This window comes from Phyllobates terribilis, unplaced genomic scaffold (assembly GCF_046119375.1).
Source record: "Phyllobates terribilis strain yellow unplaced genomic scaffold, ASM4611937v1 Scaffold_1__5_contigs__length_1240528914, whole genome shotgun sequence".
NCBI classification, from domain to species: Eukaryota; Metazoa; Chordata; class Amphibia; order Anura; family Dendrobatidae; genus Phyllobates; species Phyllobates terribilis.
The window spans coordinates 754,173,656-754,193,797 of NW_027362761.1; the positions used below are offsets into that span (position 1 = coordinate 754,173,656).

The 20,142-nt window shown below is 42.1% G+C and overlaps 1 protein-coding gene across 1 annotated transcript; it reads left to right on the forward strand.

The window, feature by feature from the left end:
• Nucleotides 1–165: 165 nt before the first annotated feature.
• LSM7 (LSM7 homolog, U6 small nuclear RNA and mRNA degradation associated) lies at nt 166–19,143 on the forward strand. The gene is made up of 4 exons (XM_073655183.1): nt 166–256; nt 12,300–12,390; nt 14,013–14,084; nt 18,711–19,143. Exons 1-4 carry the CDS (start codon nt 251–253, stop codon nt 18,851–18,853), a joined length of 312 nt encoding a protein of 103 aa, XP_073511284.1. The 5' UTR covers nt 166–250; the 3' UTR covers nt 18,854–19,143.
• The last annotated feature ends 999 nt before the right edge of the window (nt 19,144–20,142 follow it).

The window sequence follows — 20,142 nt, forward strand, 5'->3', positions numbered from 1 at the left end:
CGGGCTGTACCAAAATCTAGACACGGGGGAGCTCGATTGACGCAATGTTAGGTTTTGGATAGTTAGTATGATGGCTGCTTTATTCTACATTTAAACACAATGTTAAATCGAAGTCTTATTAGATATTTGTTTAGAGACGTAGAAACGAGGACGGAATGAGATACTAGAATCGGGATAATGATAGGGGAACCCCCCCGGGAAGCAGTTAAAGTGGAAGCTTCCGGGCCGGGCTGGAAAGAGGCGCGGAAAGATGGCGGTGAGTGGGAAACGTTTTGAAAAGTGTCTGAGGGGGAATAATGCGCTGATTTAGTATGGCGCTGCGGTTCTACTGTCAGTGCTCATAGCTGTCATGGCGCTGCTCGTCCTGAGCCCATGTGCGGTGCAGTGCTCTGATACCCGGCCGTGGCGGCTGGGTTTGGTGTCAGTGAGGAGGCGCTATGGTACAGATAGTGCCAGGTTGGGTGGCCCAGCTACTGCGTGATAGGGTGGGGTGAGGGTGTTAGGAGCTCAGCAGTCAGCCTGTCTAATGAGCCCTCACTGCTAGTGGCACATGAATTAATGCAAAGTGGCATGACCAGAAAGAAAAAATTGTATTTTTATTACCTAATGTTTCTAACTTCTGTACAGGCCACTATAGCTGGCAGACTCTAAGGCTGTTATTTGGCCATGAATTTCCATGGCAACCATCAGGACCACGCAATCATGACGTCAGGGTGCCGATGGGGTTAAAGATGAAGCCCCTACACTCTGTTAACCATCTAGATGCCGTAGTCACTATTGACAGCAGCATCTAAGGGGTTAAAAGGTCATGGTCGGTGCGAGCACTGATGGTGACTGATGCAGCAGGGTGTCAGCTATAGTGTACAGCTGACAGCTGCTGCATTTTCACTTGTCAGGGGATGCTATTCACTTACATCTCAGGTCAGTTTTAAGTTGTATTCGTGGCCACTAAGGTTAACCCCTTTCAACCCAAGGTGGTTTTCACGTTAATGACCGGGCCAATTATTACAATTCTGACCACTGTCACTTTATGAGGTAATTACTCTGGAACGCTTCAACGGATCCCCCTGATTCTGAGACTGTTTTTTCATGACATATTGTACTTCATGATTGTGGTAAAATTTCTTCGATATCACTTGCATTTATTTGTGAAAAAATGGAAATTTGGCAAACATTTTGAAAATTTAGCAATTTTCAAACTTTGAATTTCCATGCCCTTAAATCAGAGAGATATGTCACACAAAAGAGTTAATAAATAACATTTCCCACATGTCTACTTTACATCAGCACAATTTTGGAACCCCAATTTTTTTTTGTTAGGGAGCTATAAGGGTTAAAAGTTGACCAGCGATTTCTCATTTTTCCAACAAAATTTACAAAACCATTTTTTAGGGACCACATCACATTTGAAGAAACTTTGAGGGGTCTTTATGACAGAAAATACCCAAAAGTGACACCATTCTAAAAACTGCACCCCTCAAGGTGCTCAAAACCACATTCAAGAACTTTATTAACCCTTCAGGTGCTTCCAGGAATTTTTGGAATGTGGAAGAATAAAATTAAGATTTAACTTTTTTCACAAAAAATGTTACTTTAGACCCAATTTTTTTTATTTTCGCAGGGGTAACAGGAAAAAAAATGGACCCAAAAATTTGTTGTGCAATTTCCCCTGAGCACGCAGATACCCCATATGTGGGGAAAAAAACACTGTTTTGGCGCACGGCAGGGCTCGGAAGAGAAGGAGCGCCATTTGACTTTGATTGTAAAATTTGCTTGAATAATTAGCGGACGCCATGTTGCGTTTGGGGAGCCCCTGATGTGCCTAAACAGTGGAAACCCCCCACAATTGACACCATCTTGGAAACTAGACCCCTCAGGGAACTTAGTCATATGAAAAAGTTTGGGCACCCCTATTAATCTTAAGCTTAATGTTTTATAAAAATTGGTGTTTTTGCAAAAGCTATTTCAGTTTGATATATGTAATAACTGTTGGACACAGTAATGTTTCTGCCTTGTAATGAGGTTTATTGTACTAACAGAAAATGTGCAATCTGCATTCAAACAAAATTTGACAGGTGCATAAGTATGGGCCCCTCACCAGAAAAGTGACATTAATATTTAGTAGATCCTCCTTTTGCCTCTAGTCGCTTCCTGTAGCTTTTAATGAGTTCCTGGATCCTGGATGAAGGTATTTTTGACCATTCCTCTTTACAAAACAATTCCAGTTCAGTTAAGTTTGATGGTCGCCGAGCATGGACAGCCCTCTTCAAATGATCCCACAGATGTTCAATGATATTCAGGTCTGGGGACTGGGATGGCCATTCCATAACATTGTAATTGTTCCTCTGCATGAATGCCTGAGTAGATTTGGAGCGGTGTTTTGGATCATTGTCTTGCTGAAAGATCCATCCCCTGCGTAACTTCAACTTTGTCACTGATTCTTTCACACTATTGTCAAGAATTTGCTGATACTGAGTGGAATCCATGCGTCCCTCAACTTTAACAAGATTCCCGGTGCCGGCATTGGCCACACAGCCCCAAAGCATGATGGAACCTCCACCAAATTTTACTGTGGGTAGCAAGTGTTTTTCTTGGAATGCTGTGTTTTTTTGCCACCATGCATAACGCCTTTTTGTATGACCAAACAACTTAATTTTTAGTTTCATCAGTCCACAGGACCTTCTTCCAAAAAGAAATTGGCTTCTCCAAATGTGCTTTTGCATACCTCAGCCGACTCGGTTTGTGGCGTGCTTGCAGAAACGGCTTCTTTCGCATCACTCTCCCATACAGCTTCTCCTTGTGCAAAGTGCGTTGTATAGTTGACCGATGCACAGTGACACCATCTGCAGCAAGTTGATGCTACAGCTCTCTGGAGGTGGTCTGAGGATTGTCCTTGACTGATCTCACCATTTTTCTTCTCTGCCTTTCTGATGTTTTTCTTGGCCTGCCACTTCTGGCCTTAACAAGAACTGTCCCTGTGTTCTTCCATTTCCTTACTATGTTCCTCACAGTGGAAACTGACAGGTTAAATCTCTGAGACAGCTTTTTGTATCCTTCCCCTGAACAACTATGTTGAATAATATTTGTTTTCAGATCATTTGACAGTTGTTTTGAGGAGCCCATGATGCCACTCTTCAGAGGAGATTCAAACAGGAGAACAACTTGCAAGTGGCCACTTTAAGTAGCTTTTCTCATGATTGCATACACCTGGCTATGAAGTTCAAAGCTCAATGAGGTTACAAAACCAAAAAAAGTGCTTTAGTAAGTCAGTAAAAAGTAGGAAGGAGTATTTAAAACAAGAAAATGATAAGGGTGCCCATACTTATGCACCTGTCAAATTTTGTTTAAATGCAGATTGCACATTTTCTGTTAGTACAATAAACCTCATTTCAAGGCATAAACATTACTGTGTCCAACAGTTATTACATATATCAAACTGAAATAGCTGTTGCAAAAACACCAATTTTTATAAAACATTAAGCTTAAGATTAATAGGGGTGCCCAAACTTTTTCATATGACTGTATCTAGATGTGTGGTGAGCACCTTGAACCCCCAGGTGCTTCACAGAAGTTTATAACATTGAGCCGAAAAAATAAAATTTTCACATTTTTCCCACAAAAATGTTTTTCAGCCCCCAATTTTGCATTTTCATGAGGGTAACAGGAGAAATTGCACCATGCAGTAGATAAGTTCCCTGAGGGGTCTAGTTTCCAAAATGGTATCACTTGTGCGGGGTTTCCACTGTTTAGGCACATCAGGGGCTCCCCAAACGCAACATGGCGTCTAATTATTCAAGCAAATTTTACATTCAAAAAGTCAAATGGCGCTCCTTCCCTTCCGAACCCTGCCGTGCACCCAAACACTGTATTTTCCCCACATATAGGGTATCTGTTTACTCAGGAGAAATTGCACAACAAACTGCATGGTGCAATTTCTCCTGTTACCCTCATGAAAATGCAAAATTGGGGGTTGAAAAACATTTTTGTGGGAAAAATGTGAAAATTTTATTTTTACGGCTCAATGTTATAAACTTCTGTGAAGCACCTGGGGGTTCAAGGTGTTCACCACACATCTAGATGTGTGGTGAGCACTCTGAACCCCCAAGTTCTTTACAGAAGTTTATAACATGGAGCCGGAAAATAAAAAAATCTAACTTTTTCCACAAAAATGATGTTTTAGCCCCATTTTTTTTATTTTCACAAGGGTAAGAGGAGAAAATGGACCCCAAAAACTTTTGTGCAATTTCTCCTGAGTACGCAGATACCCCATATGTGGGGAAAATACAGCGTTTGGGCACACGGCAGAGTTCAGAAGGGAAGGAGCACTGTGTGACTTTTTGAACGCAAAATTGTCTGGAATTGAGAGCGGACGCCATGTTGCGTTTGGAGAGCCCCTGATGTGCCTAAATAGTGGAACCCCCCCACAAGTGACCCCATTTTGGAAACTACAGCCCTCAAGGATTTTATTAAGGGGTATAGTGAACATTTTGAGCCCAGAGGTACGACACAGAATTTGATAACATTAGGTCATCATATTGAATAAGTTGTCATTAGTCTTGAGCGCAAGTGCTCGCTACTTGAGTTTGCATCGGGTACTCAGGTATGCACCATGTATCACGGGTGCTCGAGTGACATGCTCAAGTCCCCGCCCGCATGTTTCACGGTTGTTAGACACCCAAAAAAAACATGCGAGGATCGCTCGTGCATGGCAGGCAACCCCCGCAAGGTTTATTTGGCCGCAAAGCATATGGGGCGGAGACTCGAGCACCCGCGATACTCAGTGCATACCCGAGCCACCCGATGCAAACTCAAGTAGCGAGCACTTACGCTCAACACTGGTCGCCATATCGTCATCTTTTTTTTTTTTTTTTTTTTTTTTTTTTTACTTTTGAAAAAAATCCTAGCCCAATCCCTAGCCCCAGTTTATTTTTTACACTTTTCCTCGTGCGGTATAAGTGATTAGATGACGTTATTCTTCGGGTCGGTGCAATTACAGCGATACCAGATTCATATCGGGTTTTTATGATTGACAGCTGTCACACACTAAAAGACGCATTTTTTTGTAAAATCTAGTTTTTGCATCGCCATATTTTGAGAGCTATAATTTTTCCATATTTTGGCCGACAGAGTCATGTGACGGCTTGTTTTTTGCGGGATGAGTTGATGTTTTTATTGGTGCCATTTTCATGCACGTGACATTTTTTGATCGCTTTCTATTCCGATTTTTGGGAGGCAGAATAAACAAAAACCAACAATTCAGAAATTTTTTTTTTTTTTAATGCTGTTCCGCGTGTGGTAAAATTGATAAGGCAGCTTTATTCTTCGGGTCAGTACGTTTACAATGGTATCACATTTATATAGTTTTTCTATGTTTTGGCGCTTTTATACAATAAAAGCTATTCTGTAGAAAAAATTATTTTTTTGCATCGCTTTATTCTGAGAGCTATAACTTTATTTTTTTATTCATATTCGTCTTTTTGATCGCGTGTTATTCCATTTTTTGTTTGGCTGTATGATGATAAAGCATTGTTTTTTGCTTCATTTTTTATTTATTTTTTTTACCGTGTTCACTGAAGGGGTAACTAGTGGGACAGTTTTATAGGTCGGGTCATTCCGGACTCGGCGATACCAAATATGTGTACTTTTATTGTTTTTTGTGGTTTTTTTTCATAATATTTATTGATGGGTACATTATATTTTTATTTTAGGTGGATTCTTTTTTATTTTATTTTTTATATATTTTTACAATTTATTTTTTTTTCACTTTCTGACACTTTTTTTTAACTTTTATTCTTTGTCCCACTATGGGACTTTCACTTTTTTTATTCTGATCGGCTGTATAGCATAGGGATGGAGCACCATCACCGTGTTATACGGGCTGTCTGCGCTGCAGATGCAGAAGATACTTTGGTCATGCACTGCGCATGACCAAAATATCTTCCTGGTGACCCGGATGTCGTCATGACGACATCCTGGAAGCCGCGGCAGACAGCGTTGGACGCCTGCAGGAGAGGTGAGTATCCCGATCACCTCCTCTTGCCACCGGAATGCTGCGATCGACTTCGATCGCAGCATTGCGGGGATTAATGTGCCGGGAGCGGTGCGGGACCGCTCCCAGCACATAGCATCGGGTGTCAGCTGTGACAATCAGCTGACACCCGGCGGTGATCGCGCCCGCACAGCCTGTGTGCGGGCGCGATCGCAAAGACGTACTAATACGTATCAGGCTCTTAAAGCCCAGGGCGCAGATATGTATTAGTACGTCTTGGGCTTTAAAGGGGTTAAAGCCCCATTCCAGTGGTTTTTTTTGTTTGTTTTTTATTTTGCCACTGGAGTGCCATTAGTATAAGTTGCCTGCCCCGAGTCTCATACTCACCAGCTGCCATTTTGTTTGTGACCTGTCGGATTGCTCCAGTGTAGTGTTGAGCGAGTATGTTCTGTTCCGAGTGTGCTCGGAGCTCGGCCCGAGCATACTCGGCGAAAGGGTTAATAGAACATACTCGCTCAACACTACTCCAGTGTTTTGCTGGGTGAGCCGGAAATCACAATTCAATGTAAGTCTATGAGAGCCAGAACGAGGCTGTCATAGACTAACACTGAGACCATGTGACCATTATGTCTATCTTTGGTCAGTCAGAAGTTGTGGTATCAAGATGGCGGATTGGAATCAGAGTGGTGCCGGGACGAGCAGAAGATAACAACTGGCATACTAATCTTACATTAGTGGCACCACTCCAGAGCTGAAGTAAAAAAGAAACTCTGGTGTGATGCTTTAAGGAAGACTTTTAACCCCTTTAAGGCTATGTGTTCACGATGCAGAAATGCTCAAGATTTTTTCCTGAGCGTTTCTGCATCTCCCTGGCAGAAAAAACGCATGCAGATTGTACACGCGGATTGTACATGCGTTTTCCTGCCAGGGACATGCGGATGTGAAGCGTTCTTCACATGCATTTCCGCATGCGGGTTGTCAAGCGATTGTAGCATCACTTGGAAAGTGCTTGTCAACTTGGTCACACTATATAAATCCATGCAACCGACATGGATTTATATACTGTGACCGAAAGAATGTTAAAAAATAAATCTATACTTACCTTCTGATGGCCCCCGGAGTCTTGATTCCCTCCGTCCTGGCTGCCGGCAGCTGTACACTGAAGGACCTGCCGATGTCAGCATCGCGTGACCCGTCACATGACTATGACGTCAGCACAGGTCCTTCAGTCCATCGCTAGCTGCCGGCATGAAAGGACGAGTGCAGTTCGGTCCGTCAGAAGGTAAATATAATGTTTATTTTATATTTAATTCTTTTTTCCACAGTTTCTGTGGTACCCGGGGCCGGAGGAGAGTCTCCTCTCCTCTAGACCTGGGTACCATCCGCACATTGAACGCGTGCATTCCGCATGTCCTTATCTAGTGATGCGGATTCCATGCGTTCCGATGCAAGTCAATGACGGCGAAAACGCATCACTTCTGCAAAATAATTGGTAGTGCTGCGTCTTTTTCCGCAATGATAATCCGCAGTGGAAATTTCCGCAGCATGTGCACAGCACATGCGAATTATCATTGGGGAACATGGCAGGCCTTCTACCAAGCTTTTTTTAAGCGTTTCTGCAGCGTTTTTGCCTCTGCTTAGACGCTTAAAAAACGCATCGTGGGCACACAGCCTAAGGGTACATTCCCACGATGAGTTTTTGGTGAGTTTACATTGCTTATTTTAAAAAAAAATGCAAGTAACCTATTTTACTAATAAGTGCAGAAAATTTGCAACATCAAATGCTGATCGTGGGAACGTAGCCTTAAGACTGTGTTCACATGTTGCGTTTTTGCTGCGTTTTTTTTTTAAATGCAAATTTTAAGCTGCGTTTTACAGTACCAGCAAAAGCTATGAGATTTCAGAAATCTCATGCACCCACATTGTTTTTTTTCTGACTAATTTGGAAAACTTTTTAGTTTTTCAAACGTCGCTTTCAGCATTTTTTCACCCATAGAAAACACTAAGTACAAAAGATGCAGGTATCAGGTTTTGCCGAGATTTTGGTGCAAAAACTTAAGGACCTTGCATCATGTTTTTTGGGGCGACACTAAACGCAAAAGAGACAATAAAAATGCAACAAGATCTGCTTTTTGTAAGCAGCTTCTTTTCTGCAAAGAGAAAAACGCAACAAAAATGCAACGTGTGAACATAACTTGATTTTTTTAAAAATAACCTTTAGGCTATCTCCAATGTATAAAATAGAGGATAACTTGCCGATAGGTGTGGGACGGGTTGCAGGGACTGTCACCATACCCAAGATCAGGACTCTTCAGCCCAGTCTAGAATGGACTGGAGGTGCACATGCTCAGTTTCTGCACCATCTTTTGTCTATGTCATTGCCAGATATACCTGAGCATTATAATAGGCAGTCCCGTCAACCATAAATGAAGCAAAAATCCCAATGGATAACTTGTTTTTTTCTGGAATAACCCTATAACAACTGCCCTGTTGTATTTTACTGTGAGCGAGGAGGTGGGGGGCTTCTTCTGACTCGCCACCTTTTTATGACCACATTTCTGGAGATAATAGCTGCAATCCTGATGCTAGTGACATTGGGCAGTGTTTGGAGAACAGTAACGTTTCCTGTAATTTAACCCTCTTATTTTACTTGCTTATATAGATCCATTACATAGTCTATATCCACTATTAACCCCTTTCTGACATACATACGTGTGTCCCATGTCGGGTCGGCTCAGGAGCAACTGTGTTATACAGTAGACACCCACTTGCAACGTTCACAACAGCTGTTTGCCAGAGGAAGGTTACAAGCGGGTGTCTGTTATGTATTCACAAATGGTGCCATCATGTCGCATTCAAATATACGACATGATGGTACCATTTTCCACTGAAGACTTCCAAATTTTGTTTGGTCTGTTGTGTAAAACAGCTGCTCGTGACTTGATCCGACATGTGACATCCGTTTACAGCGGGTGAAATAAGTATTGAACACATCATCAATTTTCTAAGTAAATATATTTCTAAAGGTGCTATTGACATGAAATTCTCACCAGATGTTGGTAGCAACCCATCCAATCCACACAGGCAAATAAATCAAATCATAGATGTCCATAAATGAAGTTGTGGAATAATGAGAAATGACACAGGGAAAAAGTATTGAACGTGCGTGCTGAAATTTATACAATACTTCGTACAAAAGCCTTTGTTGGTGATGACAGCTTCAAGACTCCTCCTGTATGGAGAAACTAGTTGCATGCATTGCTCAGGTGTGATTTTGGCCCATTCTTCCACACACTCTTCAAATCCTGAAGGTTCCTTGGGCTCCTTCAATGAACTGAGCTTTAGTTCCTTCCTTCAATAAATTTCCTATTGGATTCAGGTCAGGTGATTGGCTGGGCCATTCTAGCAGCTTAATTTTCTTTCTCTGAAACCAATTGAGAGTTTCCTTGGCTGTGTGTTTGGGATCATTGTCTTGCTGAAATGTCCTCCTCTTGTTTCATCCTCTTCCTGGTAGATGGCAGCAGACTTATCAAGAATGTCTCGGTACTTTTGTCCATTCATTCTTCTTTCAATCATATGAAGTTTGCCAGTGCCGTATGCTGACAAACAGCATATGGACATATATGGTTTGATTTCTTTGGCTGTGTGGATTGGATGGGTTGTTAATGACATCTGGTCAGAATTTTATGTCAATAGTGTCTTTATATCACAGAAAAAGATAAAGCCTTACCAACACCAGGTCAGATTACCAATGCAGCCAGGCCCTTTAGTGTTGGCTGGGTGGATTGGGGCGTCTGTCTTTGTGGGGTGTACTTATATAGTGCTGGACAAGCCTGCCTGATTTAATAAAGTGGGCGTCAGCAATGGGCTGTAAGCCAGACACTGTGCATCACACGTATCTGTTTGACTGGCGTCCTATGCAAGCCCCATCTGTGTGCAGGTATAAAGCTGTGTGCCCACGATGCGGATTTAATACGTCTCTGCGGTGGTGTTTCCACCGCGGAAGCGCATTAAAAACGCTTGTTAGTAGGTCTGCCATGCTTCCCAATGATAATCTGCATGTGCTGTGCACATGCTGCGGAATTTTCCGCTGCGGATTATCATTGCGGAAAAATCCGCAGCACAACCATGTAATGTGCAATTTCGCTGCAAAATCGCTTCCATTGACTTGCATTGAACCGCATAACATCCGCATGTATACATGCGGATGTTATGCGGTTCAATGCGCGGATGGTACCCGGGTCTGGAGAAGAGGAGACTCTCATCCAACCCGGGTACCATGGTACCTGCAAGTTAAAAAAGAATTATAAAGTAAAAAAAAAAAATATTCGTATTCACCTCTCCAGCGGCCCCTGGTCTCCTCCCGGCCGCGTCCTCTCTCCTCGGTGTCTCGCGGTGTACTGCCAGGACCTGCAGTGACATCATTTAGTCAACTGATGGTCACGCGACCGCTGACTAAATGATGTCAACACAGGTCCTGCCAGGACGCCGAGGAGAGAGGACGCGGCCGGGAGCAGACCGGGGGCCGTCGGAGAGGTGACTATGAATTTTTTTTTTTCTTTTACTATAGGTGCAGTATTTTAAGCAGAAATCTCGGTCACACAATATAAATCCATGCCAGTTGCTTGGATTTATATTTTGTGACCAAGTTGACAAGCCTTTTTCCAAGTGATGCTCAAAATCGCTTGGAAAAGTGCTTGAAAAAACGCATGCATAAACGCATGTAAAAACACTGAAAAAACGCTTCTCCCTGGCAGAAAAAACACATGTAAAATCCACATGCGTTTTTTCTGTCAGGGAGAGGAAAAAATGCTCAGGAAATTTCTGCTTAAAATCTGCATCGTGGGCACATAGACTAATACTACACAGCCACGCCCTCCATGAATTGGTAGGTCAGTGATTGGCTGTTTGCATCAATATTTTGCGCATGTGCTGCCCCCGCCTTTATCATGGGGGTCTGCTGCATCCTGCTAGTGCATTGATAATCTGAGCTGGTGTTGGTAAGGCTTTAACTTTTTTCTGTGATGTTTTTTGAAATTTTGTCCCATGTTCGCCAATAGTGTCTTTAGAAATCTATTTACCGGTACTTAAAAAATTGACACGTTCTATACTTACACTCCTCAAAAAAATAAAGGGAACACTTAAACAACAGAATATAACTCCAAGTGAATCAAACGTCTGTGAAATCAAACTGTCCACTTAGGAAGCAACACTGATTGACAATCAATTTCACATGCTGTTGTGCAAATGGAATAGACAATAGATGGAAATTATTGGCAATTATAAAGACACCCCCAATAAAGGAGTGGTTCTGCAGGTGGGGACCACAGACCACATCTCCGTACCAATGCTTTCTGGCTGATGTTTTGGTCACTTTTGAATGTTGGTTGTGCTTTCACACTCGTGGTAGCATGAGACGGACTCTACAACCCACAGAAGTTGCTCAGGTAGTGCAGCTCATCCAGGATGGCACATCAATGCGAGCTGTGGCAAGAAGGTTTGCTGTGTCTGTCAGCGTAGTGTCCAGAGGCTGGAGGCGCTACCAAGAGACAGGCCAGTACACCAGGAGACGTGGAGGGGGCCGTAGGAGGGCAACAACCCAGCAGCAGGACCTCTACCTCCGCCTTTGTGCAAGGAGAAACATGAGGAGTACTGCCTGAGCCCTGCAAAATGACCTCCAGCAGGCCACAAATGTGCATGTGTCTGCACAAACGGTTAGAAACCAACTCCATGAGGGTGGTATGAGGGCCCGACGTCCACTGATGGGGGTTGTGCTCACAGCCCAACACCGTGCAGGACGCTTGGCATTTGCCACAGAACACCAGGATTGGCAAAGTCGCCACTGGCGCCCTGTGCTCTTCACAGATGAAAGCAGGTTCACACTGAGCACATGTGACAGACGTGATAGTCTGGAGACGCCGTGGAGAGCGATCTGCTGCCTGCAACATCCTTCAGCATGACCGTGGGTCAGTAATGGTGTGGGGTGGCATTTCTTTGGAGGGCCACACAGCTGTTGTCAGCACATTCAACTCTGTACAGAACAAAGTATTCAATGAGAATATTTCATTCATTCAGATCTAGGATGTGTTATTTGAGTGTTTCCTTTATTTTTTTTGAGCAGTGTATTTCACCCGCTGTATGTCGTGTCAGAAAAGGGTTAATAGCTGATATACATTATGTAATTGGATAGGCATCTTCCAACCGACCAGCCTCATGAAGTCACATAACTTGAAGTTCTTTATCACCACAATGTCTGTATTAATTTTCATGTTTCTTTTCATATTCTAATATTCTTTTGTTTCTTTATAAGGATAAGGAAAAGAAGAAAAAGGAAAGTATCCTTGACCTCTCTAAGTACATTGACAAGACAATTCGAGTGAAATTCCAGGGCGGTAGAGAAGGTATTATCTGCATATCTTAATAATACAGTTTACAGAGATAATCGTTGCTAATTGTGTATGCAGGTCGTGACTGGTTGTCATGATGGCCGGGGTTCTACTGAACCTTCATGCCCATCATGACCTGTGGCTGACATTCATAGGAGAGTGTGATTTTTACTATACACAGCAGTACTGTGGTATTGCTGTGTACATTACAAGCAATCCGACGATTGGAAATTTTATATTTTTTACTGTATTCTTCTTAGGGGACTTGAACCTGCAATCACCCCCTTTTTACTCCGTTTTAAAAAGAAAGAAAGAAAAAAAAACAAAAACCCACAAGGTATCGCTGCATTTGTAAAGGTTTAAAGGGAATCTGTCACCCCCTGGGCGATATCAGACCTCTACTATGGACATACAGGTGATAGAAATGTAAAGCTATACCTACCTGTATGCCTCATATTAGTGATCTGGTTGCTTGAAATGTGTTTTTATTCAGTCCGTTTTCTCATTCTTGCAGGCCGGGGGGCGGGAAGAAATCCCGCCCTCTTTGCTAATTACAATGTCCCCTCCCTTGCATGTCTCAGTGCCCTGTGACATGCAGTCTTCTTGTCCGGATCCCGTACATATGCAAATCACCTATTAGGCAAGGCACACTTTTTTTTTTCTCTCGGCTATGTTTTTTCCAGCAGTGATCTTGTGCGCAGGCATCCTTTTAAACTATTAAAATTAATTAACCCAATCGGTAAACTACTTTATAAGAAAAAAATCTAAACATCAGAATTGCGGCAAGTGTCAAATCCATATTTTGATGAGACTTTTACGAACACAGCGATGCCAAATATGTTTTTATTTTTATCCTTTTTAACGGGGCAAAAAAGGATGATTTAAAATTTTTATATTTAAAAAAAACGTATATTTTAAAACTTTTTTTTCTTTTCCTTTTTTTTTTAAAATCTTCCTACATTATTCATTTTCTTAGGGGACTTGAACCTACGATCATTTGATTGTTTCTACTATATACTGCAGTGCCACAGTATTGCAGTATACTGTGAAAATTTCAGTCTCCTATGGAACTCAGCCTGTATACTGTAATGATATTAATGGAAAGCTTCATTAGGCACCTAAGAACGATTATAACCCATTGATCCTACTAAATTGTGTCGCTGGAGGCCACTGTGAGTTCCAGTTAAATCCCATTTCCAGTGATTGACAGCTGTGTTTAAATGGTTAACAGTTAGTGACAGATGTTGGCTATGTAATATTGCTGGCATCAGCTACATGTAGAGGAAGCTCCGCTCCTGAACCCCTCCATGAATACGGATGAATTTATTTCCTATTGCGGAAAGGGGTTACAAGAGAAACATGATTTATACAGAATGGTTATATGTTTAGGTCCACTAGGTTTATTATGACATAATGATATTATGCCTAAAAATACATTTTGAAGTAATAACATTTCCAGCTTCTTTATCTCATATGGTAAATGTGAAAAAAAAATAAGGCAGAATTGCTGTTATCTGTGTATCTTGGACTCTGTACACAATGCACAGTTTCCAATTTGAAACAGAGATACTACCTCATGCAAGTTTGTTCATCTGATGTGATTTCTACTCTAATCATGAAATTTTTTATTTTTACAGCCAGTGGAGTCTTGAAAGGGTTTGATCCTCTGTTAAATCTTGTATTGGATGGAACTATAGAATATATGAGAGGTAAATTTGAACTGTTCATTTGTTCCCCCCCACATCACCATGCAACTTTATTAAAAAAAAAAGTTTTACCCATGGTTGCTCTTCTGTTGTTTCATGTATAAAAAAAAAATATATATATATATATATAATATATAGTACAGACCAAAAGTTTGGACACACCTTCTCATTTAAAGATTTTTCTGTATTTTCATGACTATGTACATTCACATTGAAGGCATCAAAACTATGAATTAACACATGTGGAATTATATAGTTAACAAAAAAGTGTGAAACAACTGAAAATATGTCTTATATTCTAGGTTCTTCAAAGTAGCCACCTTTTGCTTTGATGACTGCTTTGCACACTCTTGGCATTCTTTTGATGAGCTTTTTTGTTAAGTATATAATTCCACATGTGTTAATTAATAGTTTTGATGCCTTCAGTGTGAATGTACAATTTTCATAGTCTTGAAAATATAGAAAAAATATTTAAATCAGAAGGTGTGTCTAAACTTTTGGTCTGTACTGTGTGTATATTAGTGATATTGGTGAAAAAGAAGTGATTCCACCATCATTTGTGTTTTGGTTTTACTGTTTATTGTGTAGTAAAAATGACCTGACAACATGATTACCCAGTTCATTATTGTGATAACTATATTAAGTTTATTTTTCTTGTAAATGGTGGAAAATCAATTCAGATTTTTATTTAATTTTTTTTTTTTTAATTTGCTTATGAGACCCGTAGCATATTTTATATTTTTCCGGTAATACTGGCACTTAAGCCGAAATTGATGGATGGGCCAAAAACTGTGACTTTTCAAATTTGCGCCAGTTTTCTGGCGTAAAAGCTTTGTCGAATCTGCCCCTATATTTCTTGTGCCATTTGGCAAAGAAGAGACAAACCTGTGCCCAAACTAGACTGCTTAAAAAAAAAAATATTAAGGTAACATTTGCACATCACAGTATAACTACAAATCAGTTAAATTGTAGGGATATTAATCGGTCCAATTAGGAAGCATAAACAGTTTTGAAAGAAAATGAAAGGGATGACAGGCGCACTAATGATGCAAAAGCAAGACAGCATGCAAAAAGTGAATGGTTTTGCAGGTGGTGGCGCAGACAATTATTCTCTCCATATCATTCCTGACTGATTCTCTAATTTGCATTTTGCTTGTGTCCCTGTCACTACTGGTAGCATGAGGCTGTACCTGCAGCCTATTCAGGTTGCACAGGAAGTCCAGCTCCTCCATTGTACTACATCCATAGGTGTAGCCTCAAGAAGGTTTGCTGTGTCTCAGCACAGTCTCAAGAGCATGGAGCAGATATCAGCACACAGGCCATTACAAGAGAAGAGACAGGGTTGTAGAAGGTCATCCACTCAACATCAGGACCTGCTTTTTTGACTATGGAGGAGCACATCCAGACCAGAGTCTCACAAAATAACCTCCCGCGGGCTACTAGTGTGCATGTTTCTGACTATCTGTCAGAAACTGTCTCCATGAGGATGGCCTGAGGGTTCAACATTTTGAATTTGGGATTTCTGTCAGAGAACACCAGAATTGAAAAATCCATCATTTCTGCCCTCTTATCACAGATAACAGGAAGTTCACAAATGTGGACATCATGGAGATTCCTTATTGAACATTATGTTGGCTGAGATATCATCCAGCATGACAGGTTTGGTGGTGGATCAGAATGGTCAGAGGAGTAGCACAAACTTCCATGTGATGGCCAACGGTACTCTGACTGGCAGGATGAAATCCTCTAAGCCACTATCAGGACAATGCCTGGCTTAAAATGGCTTGAGTGTGCCGGCAGTTCCTGAACGGCTAAGGCATGTTCCCAAGACCGGAATCCAATTGAGAACATTTATTGACCTTGAGGTTCATTTATCGACCTCCAATTAGTACCACAAACTGCCCAGGAGCTCACTTGTTCCGTGATCCAGATCTGGGGAAAGATCCCTAGGACACCATCTGCCATCTCATAAGGCGCATGCACAGGAGTTAATACCGGCACATGGGAACCATATACATTTGCTGATCAGTGATGTTCGTCACTGACCAGCGTTCAGCAGCTTTGGGCGCACACACCCACAGATGTGGTGTAAAAAGGGGGATGGAAAAAAAAAAGTCCTGACCAAAAGCATGCACAGATGCTGATCAGTGGTCTGCGTCACAGATCAGCACTTGGCGGCTGCAAGATGCCGGAACAAGAAAAAAAAAACTGCCAAAAATCAAGCTATTTATCAGCTCTTAGCGGCAGAAGGGGGGGGGGGGGAGTGGTTAGGGAAAGGGGGGTGGATGATCGGGGTGGATTAGGAAAAATCAGGGAACAGGTCAAGAAAAGATCACGAACGTCTTCTTACAGGAACAGCTGCAGCACCAGCAGAAGTGATGGCACTGGCTTGAAAAAGTCTGTGGCACCACAAGGCCCAACACAGCGCGACAGAACGACACAATGACTGCTCTGCAACATCCCCGAGTTGGAATGAGGAAGTGCAGGGCGGTCACAGAGTCTCTGCACACTGATTAACATCATTATCCGATTGCACCAATCAGTGCTGGGGCTGGTGACGCTGGCATTACCTAGCAACAGCTTATGATCGGTGCTGTTACAGCACCAATAATAGACTGGACATCAGTGTTTCAGGCAATTGAACAGCCCAACCCCCCCGTGAAACCAGTCCCGGTGGCCTACTGTAATATTCAGCAGGCACCTTAATGCGATCACCATGCGCTCGGTCACGATGACTCATTAAAGCTAGGACATATCCATACGTCCAAGGTCGGGAAGGGGTTAATAACTTCTTATTACCACTATAGTTACAGTAGATGGGACCTGTAAAAGTGTGAGCTATTGTTGAAGGAGCTGTCAACAACTGGACAACCTCTGCTTAATCAGGGCCTGATTTAAAGGGGTTGCCCGGCCTCTGGCTTCAAGTCTGCAGTCACTATATGTGACTGCAGACTTGTGAATCCTCACATCGCTCACACTGTTCGCTGTGTGGATTCTCCGGCAGTGGTGGGCACATGACTGAAAGCATGTGATTTGCATATATGGGATCATGTGCCGACTAGCTGGGTGCGGCCTCGCTCAATACACTTGTATTGAGCGAGGCCGCACCCATCTAGTCGGAATGTGGCCAAAAGTATACAAGTTACATACTTGCAGTCACATGACTGCCTGCACCAGAGAATCCGCACAGTACGCAGGTCGTGCAATGTGAGTATTTGCATACTTGTAGCCAGAGGCCAGACAACCCCTTTAAATTAGGACCTGAAGTGATTAAGCAGAGGTTGTTCAGTTAAACCTCTTTGAGGCTATGTGCCCAAGATTCAGAAATGCTCCGGATTTTTCCTGAGCGTTTCTGCATCTCCCTGGCAGAAAAAACGCATGCGGATTGTACATGCGGATTGTACATGCGGATTGTACATGCGGATTGTATATGCGTTTTTCCTGCCAGGTAGAAGCGTAAGTGAAGCGTTCTTCACATGCATTTCCGCATGCGGGTTGACAAGCTATTTTAGCATCACTTGGAAAGTGCTTGACAACTTGGTCACACTATATAAATCCATGCAGCTGGTATGGATTTATATAGTTTGACCAAGTTATAGTTAAAGAATGGTAAAAAAATAAATAAACCTTATACTCACCTTCCGATGGCCCCCGGTCTCCTCCGGTGCGTCCGGTGTGTTGGGCGGCTCGCGGTGGTCTAAAAGGACTTTCCATGACGTCATTTAGTCATGTCACAGGTAACATGACTAGATGACGTCATGGAAGGTCCTTTTAGACAATCGCAAGCCGCCGGGAAGCCAAAACGCATCACTATGGAGACCGGGGGCCATCAGAAGGTGAGTATAATGTATTTTTTTATTTTAAATTCTTTTTTTTTTTACAGGTTCTATGGTACCCGGGTCTGGAGGAGAGTCTCATCTTCTCCAGACCCGGGTACCATCTGCACATTGAATCGCTTAATATCCGCATGTGCAGATGTAGTCATGCAGATATTAAGCGATTCAATGCAAGTCAATGGCGGCGAAAAAGCCGCAATTACGCAAAATAATTGGTAGTGCTGCGTTTTTTTCCGGAATGATAATCCGTGGCGGAAATTTCCGCAGCATGTGCACAGCACATGCGGATTATCATTGGGGAACATGGCAGACCTTCTACCAAGCGTTTTTTAAGCGTTTCTGCGGCGGAATTGCTGCTGCGGAGACGCTTAGAAAACACATAGTGGGCACACAGCCTTAGTAAAGAACAGTGCATGCTTGCCTCCCACAGTGGCGTTGTTCCAGCCAATAGTGGCCACTAAAATGTTGCAGCCTTTACTATTTATTTAATCAGAGACCCGTTCACTCTCACAGGCTATTGATGGTCTGCTGACGATTAGCAGCCTCTGACTGGCTGCTGCACACACATGACACAGCAATTGTCACAGAGATGGACAGCTTCCAAAACAGGTGGTAGTTTAAAAAAAACAACTTGTTTATTATGCCAAACACATCACAGCCCATAAGTGGACAGGAACTGGTGTGAATGGTGACAATCTCTGTGAAAGGTGCAATATACTTAGGTACTAAGGAAACATCAGGAAAAATGACGTTTTAATATACTTTTTTTTTTTTTTTTTTGTTACCTCCTCAGATCCAGATGATCAGTACAAGTTAACGGAAGACACACGACAGCTTGGACTTGTGGTTTGCAGAGGGACATCTGTGGTTCTTATCTGCCCACAGGATGGCATGGAGGCCATTCCTAACCCTTTTATTCAGCAACAAGAGGGATAACCGAAATACGAGATTCCTTTGGGATGCACCATACTTCAAGTTGAAGATCTTTTTTTATTTTCTTTTTCTTTTTGTATAATTGCATTTGTGATGGCAGAAGTAAGCCATTTTAGGCATTTCAGGACTTGCTCCATGAGATAAATTTGTTTTTGTTCACATGTTCTGTTCTATGAGGCATTTCTTTTGTTGTTTGCGCTCTGCTCTTTTTTATTAATGCCATTTTTTATGTATTCCAGTTGATGTATAACACCTATAACCTCTTAAAATAAATACATCCTATTAAGCGAAAATTTAAATTAACTGCAGTTCATTTAGCCTCCTATTTATGGGACTATCCCAAACTAGATATAGTGCGATTTTCCCTGAATGTGAAAGTGAAATCCTAATATAGCGAATGAAAGCAACATTTAACCAATACCGAATGACATATATATCTGTCATAAGAAAGTGTCAGTCCCTGTGTTATGACGGATATATCCGACATGAACTTTAACTGTCAGTTTGTTTGTAAGCACAAGGTTACAGTGGCTAGCTATGGCTAGCAGTGTGAGGACTATTTACAGTGATTTTTCCCCACTCTGAGATCGCTGTGTTTTGGTCAATCTGTGCTCCGGGAGGTGTTGAAACAGAAGCACAGCTCACATTCTCATCATTCTGTCAGTGAGTGTGTGTAGAACGAAGCTGAGCTGCTGAAATAAAGTCTAAAACGCTACCCCATATCTCCTAGTGTCACCAGTCTCCCTATCATTCCTCCCATCCCCTGTGTCATTCCCCTGTGGGGGTTTTTTTTTGTTGTTTTTTTTTTTTTTTAAATAAATTTTTTTTTCCAAGTGTCCAACATATTAAGTAGCACTAGTTTGGGAGTTAATAAGTTTAGAAATAGCTATGGCAAATGAAAGAAAAGAGGAATTAGCACTAGGTTAAGGTTTAGTTACTTTTGTGTTTTGGATAATAAAAAAATATATATACTGTATCCATGGTGCAATCGCTGCACGTCTGTATATGGCCGATTTAGCTTACGCTATGATCTGTTCAGATACAGATTGTGAGTGAGACTAGAAGTTTTTATTGTTGTCATCGCTGTCTACTAGCGAAGACTAATCTTAAGAGCAGGCAAGATATTGCTCAGTGTAGTGCTAGTGCCACTGACAGGTTGGGTGCTCACAGAATCATACACTCCATGCATGCCAACATTAACTACAGTCAGTGGAATCCATGTGGACACTACTGAGTTTAGGGAGGTTTGTGAGGGAAAAATCTCATAAAAAAATGTAGTTCTCACTGTACCC

What these genes read in the sequence shown, in the direction of transcription:
- LSM7 (XM_073655183.1), top strand. An exon ending in ATTCCAGGGCGGTAGAGAAG is followed by an intron (nt 12,391 to 14,012) that starts GTATTATCTGCA and finishes TTATTTTTACAG; the next exon opens with CCAGTGGAGTCTTGAAAGGG. An exon ending in AACTATAGAATATATGAGAG is followed by an intron (nt 14,085 to 18,710) that starts GTAAATTTGAAC and finishes TTACCTCCTCAG; the next exon opens with ATCCAGATGATCAGTACAAG.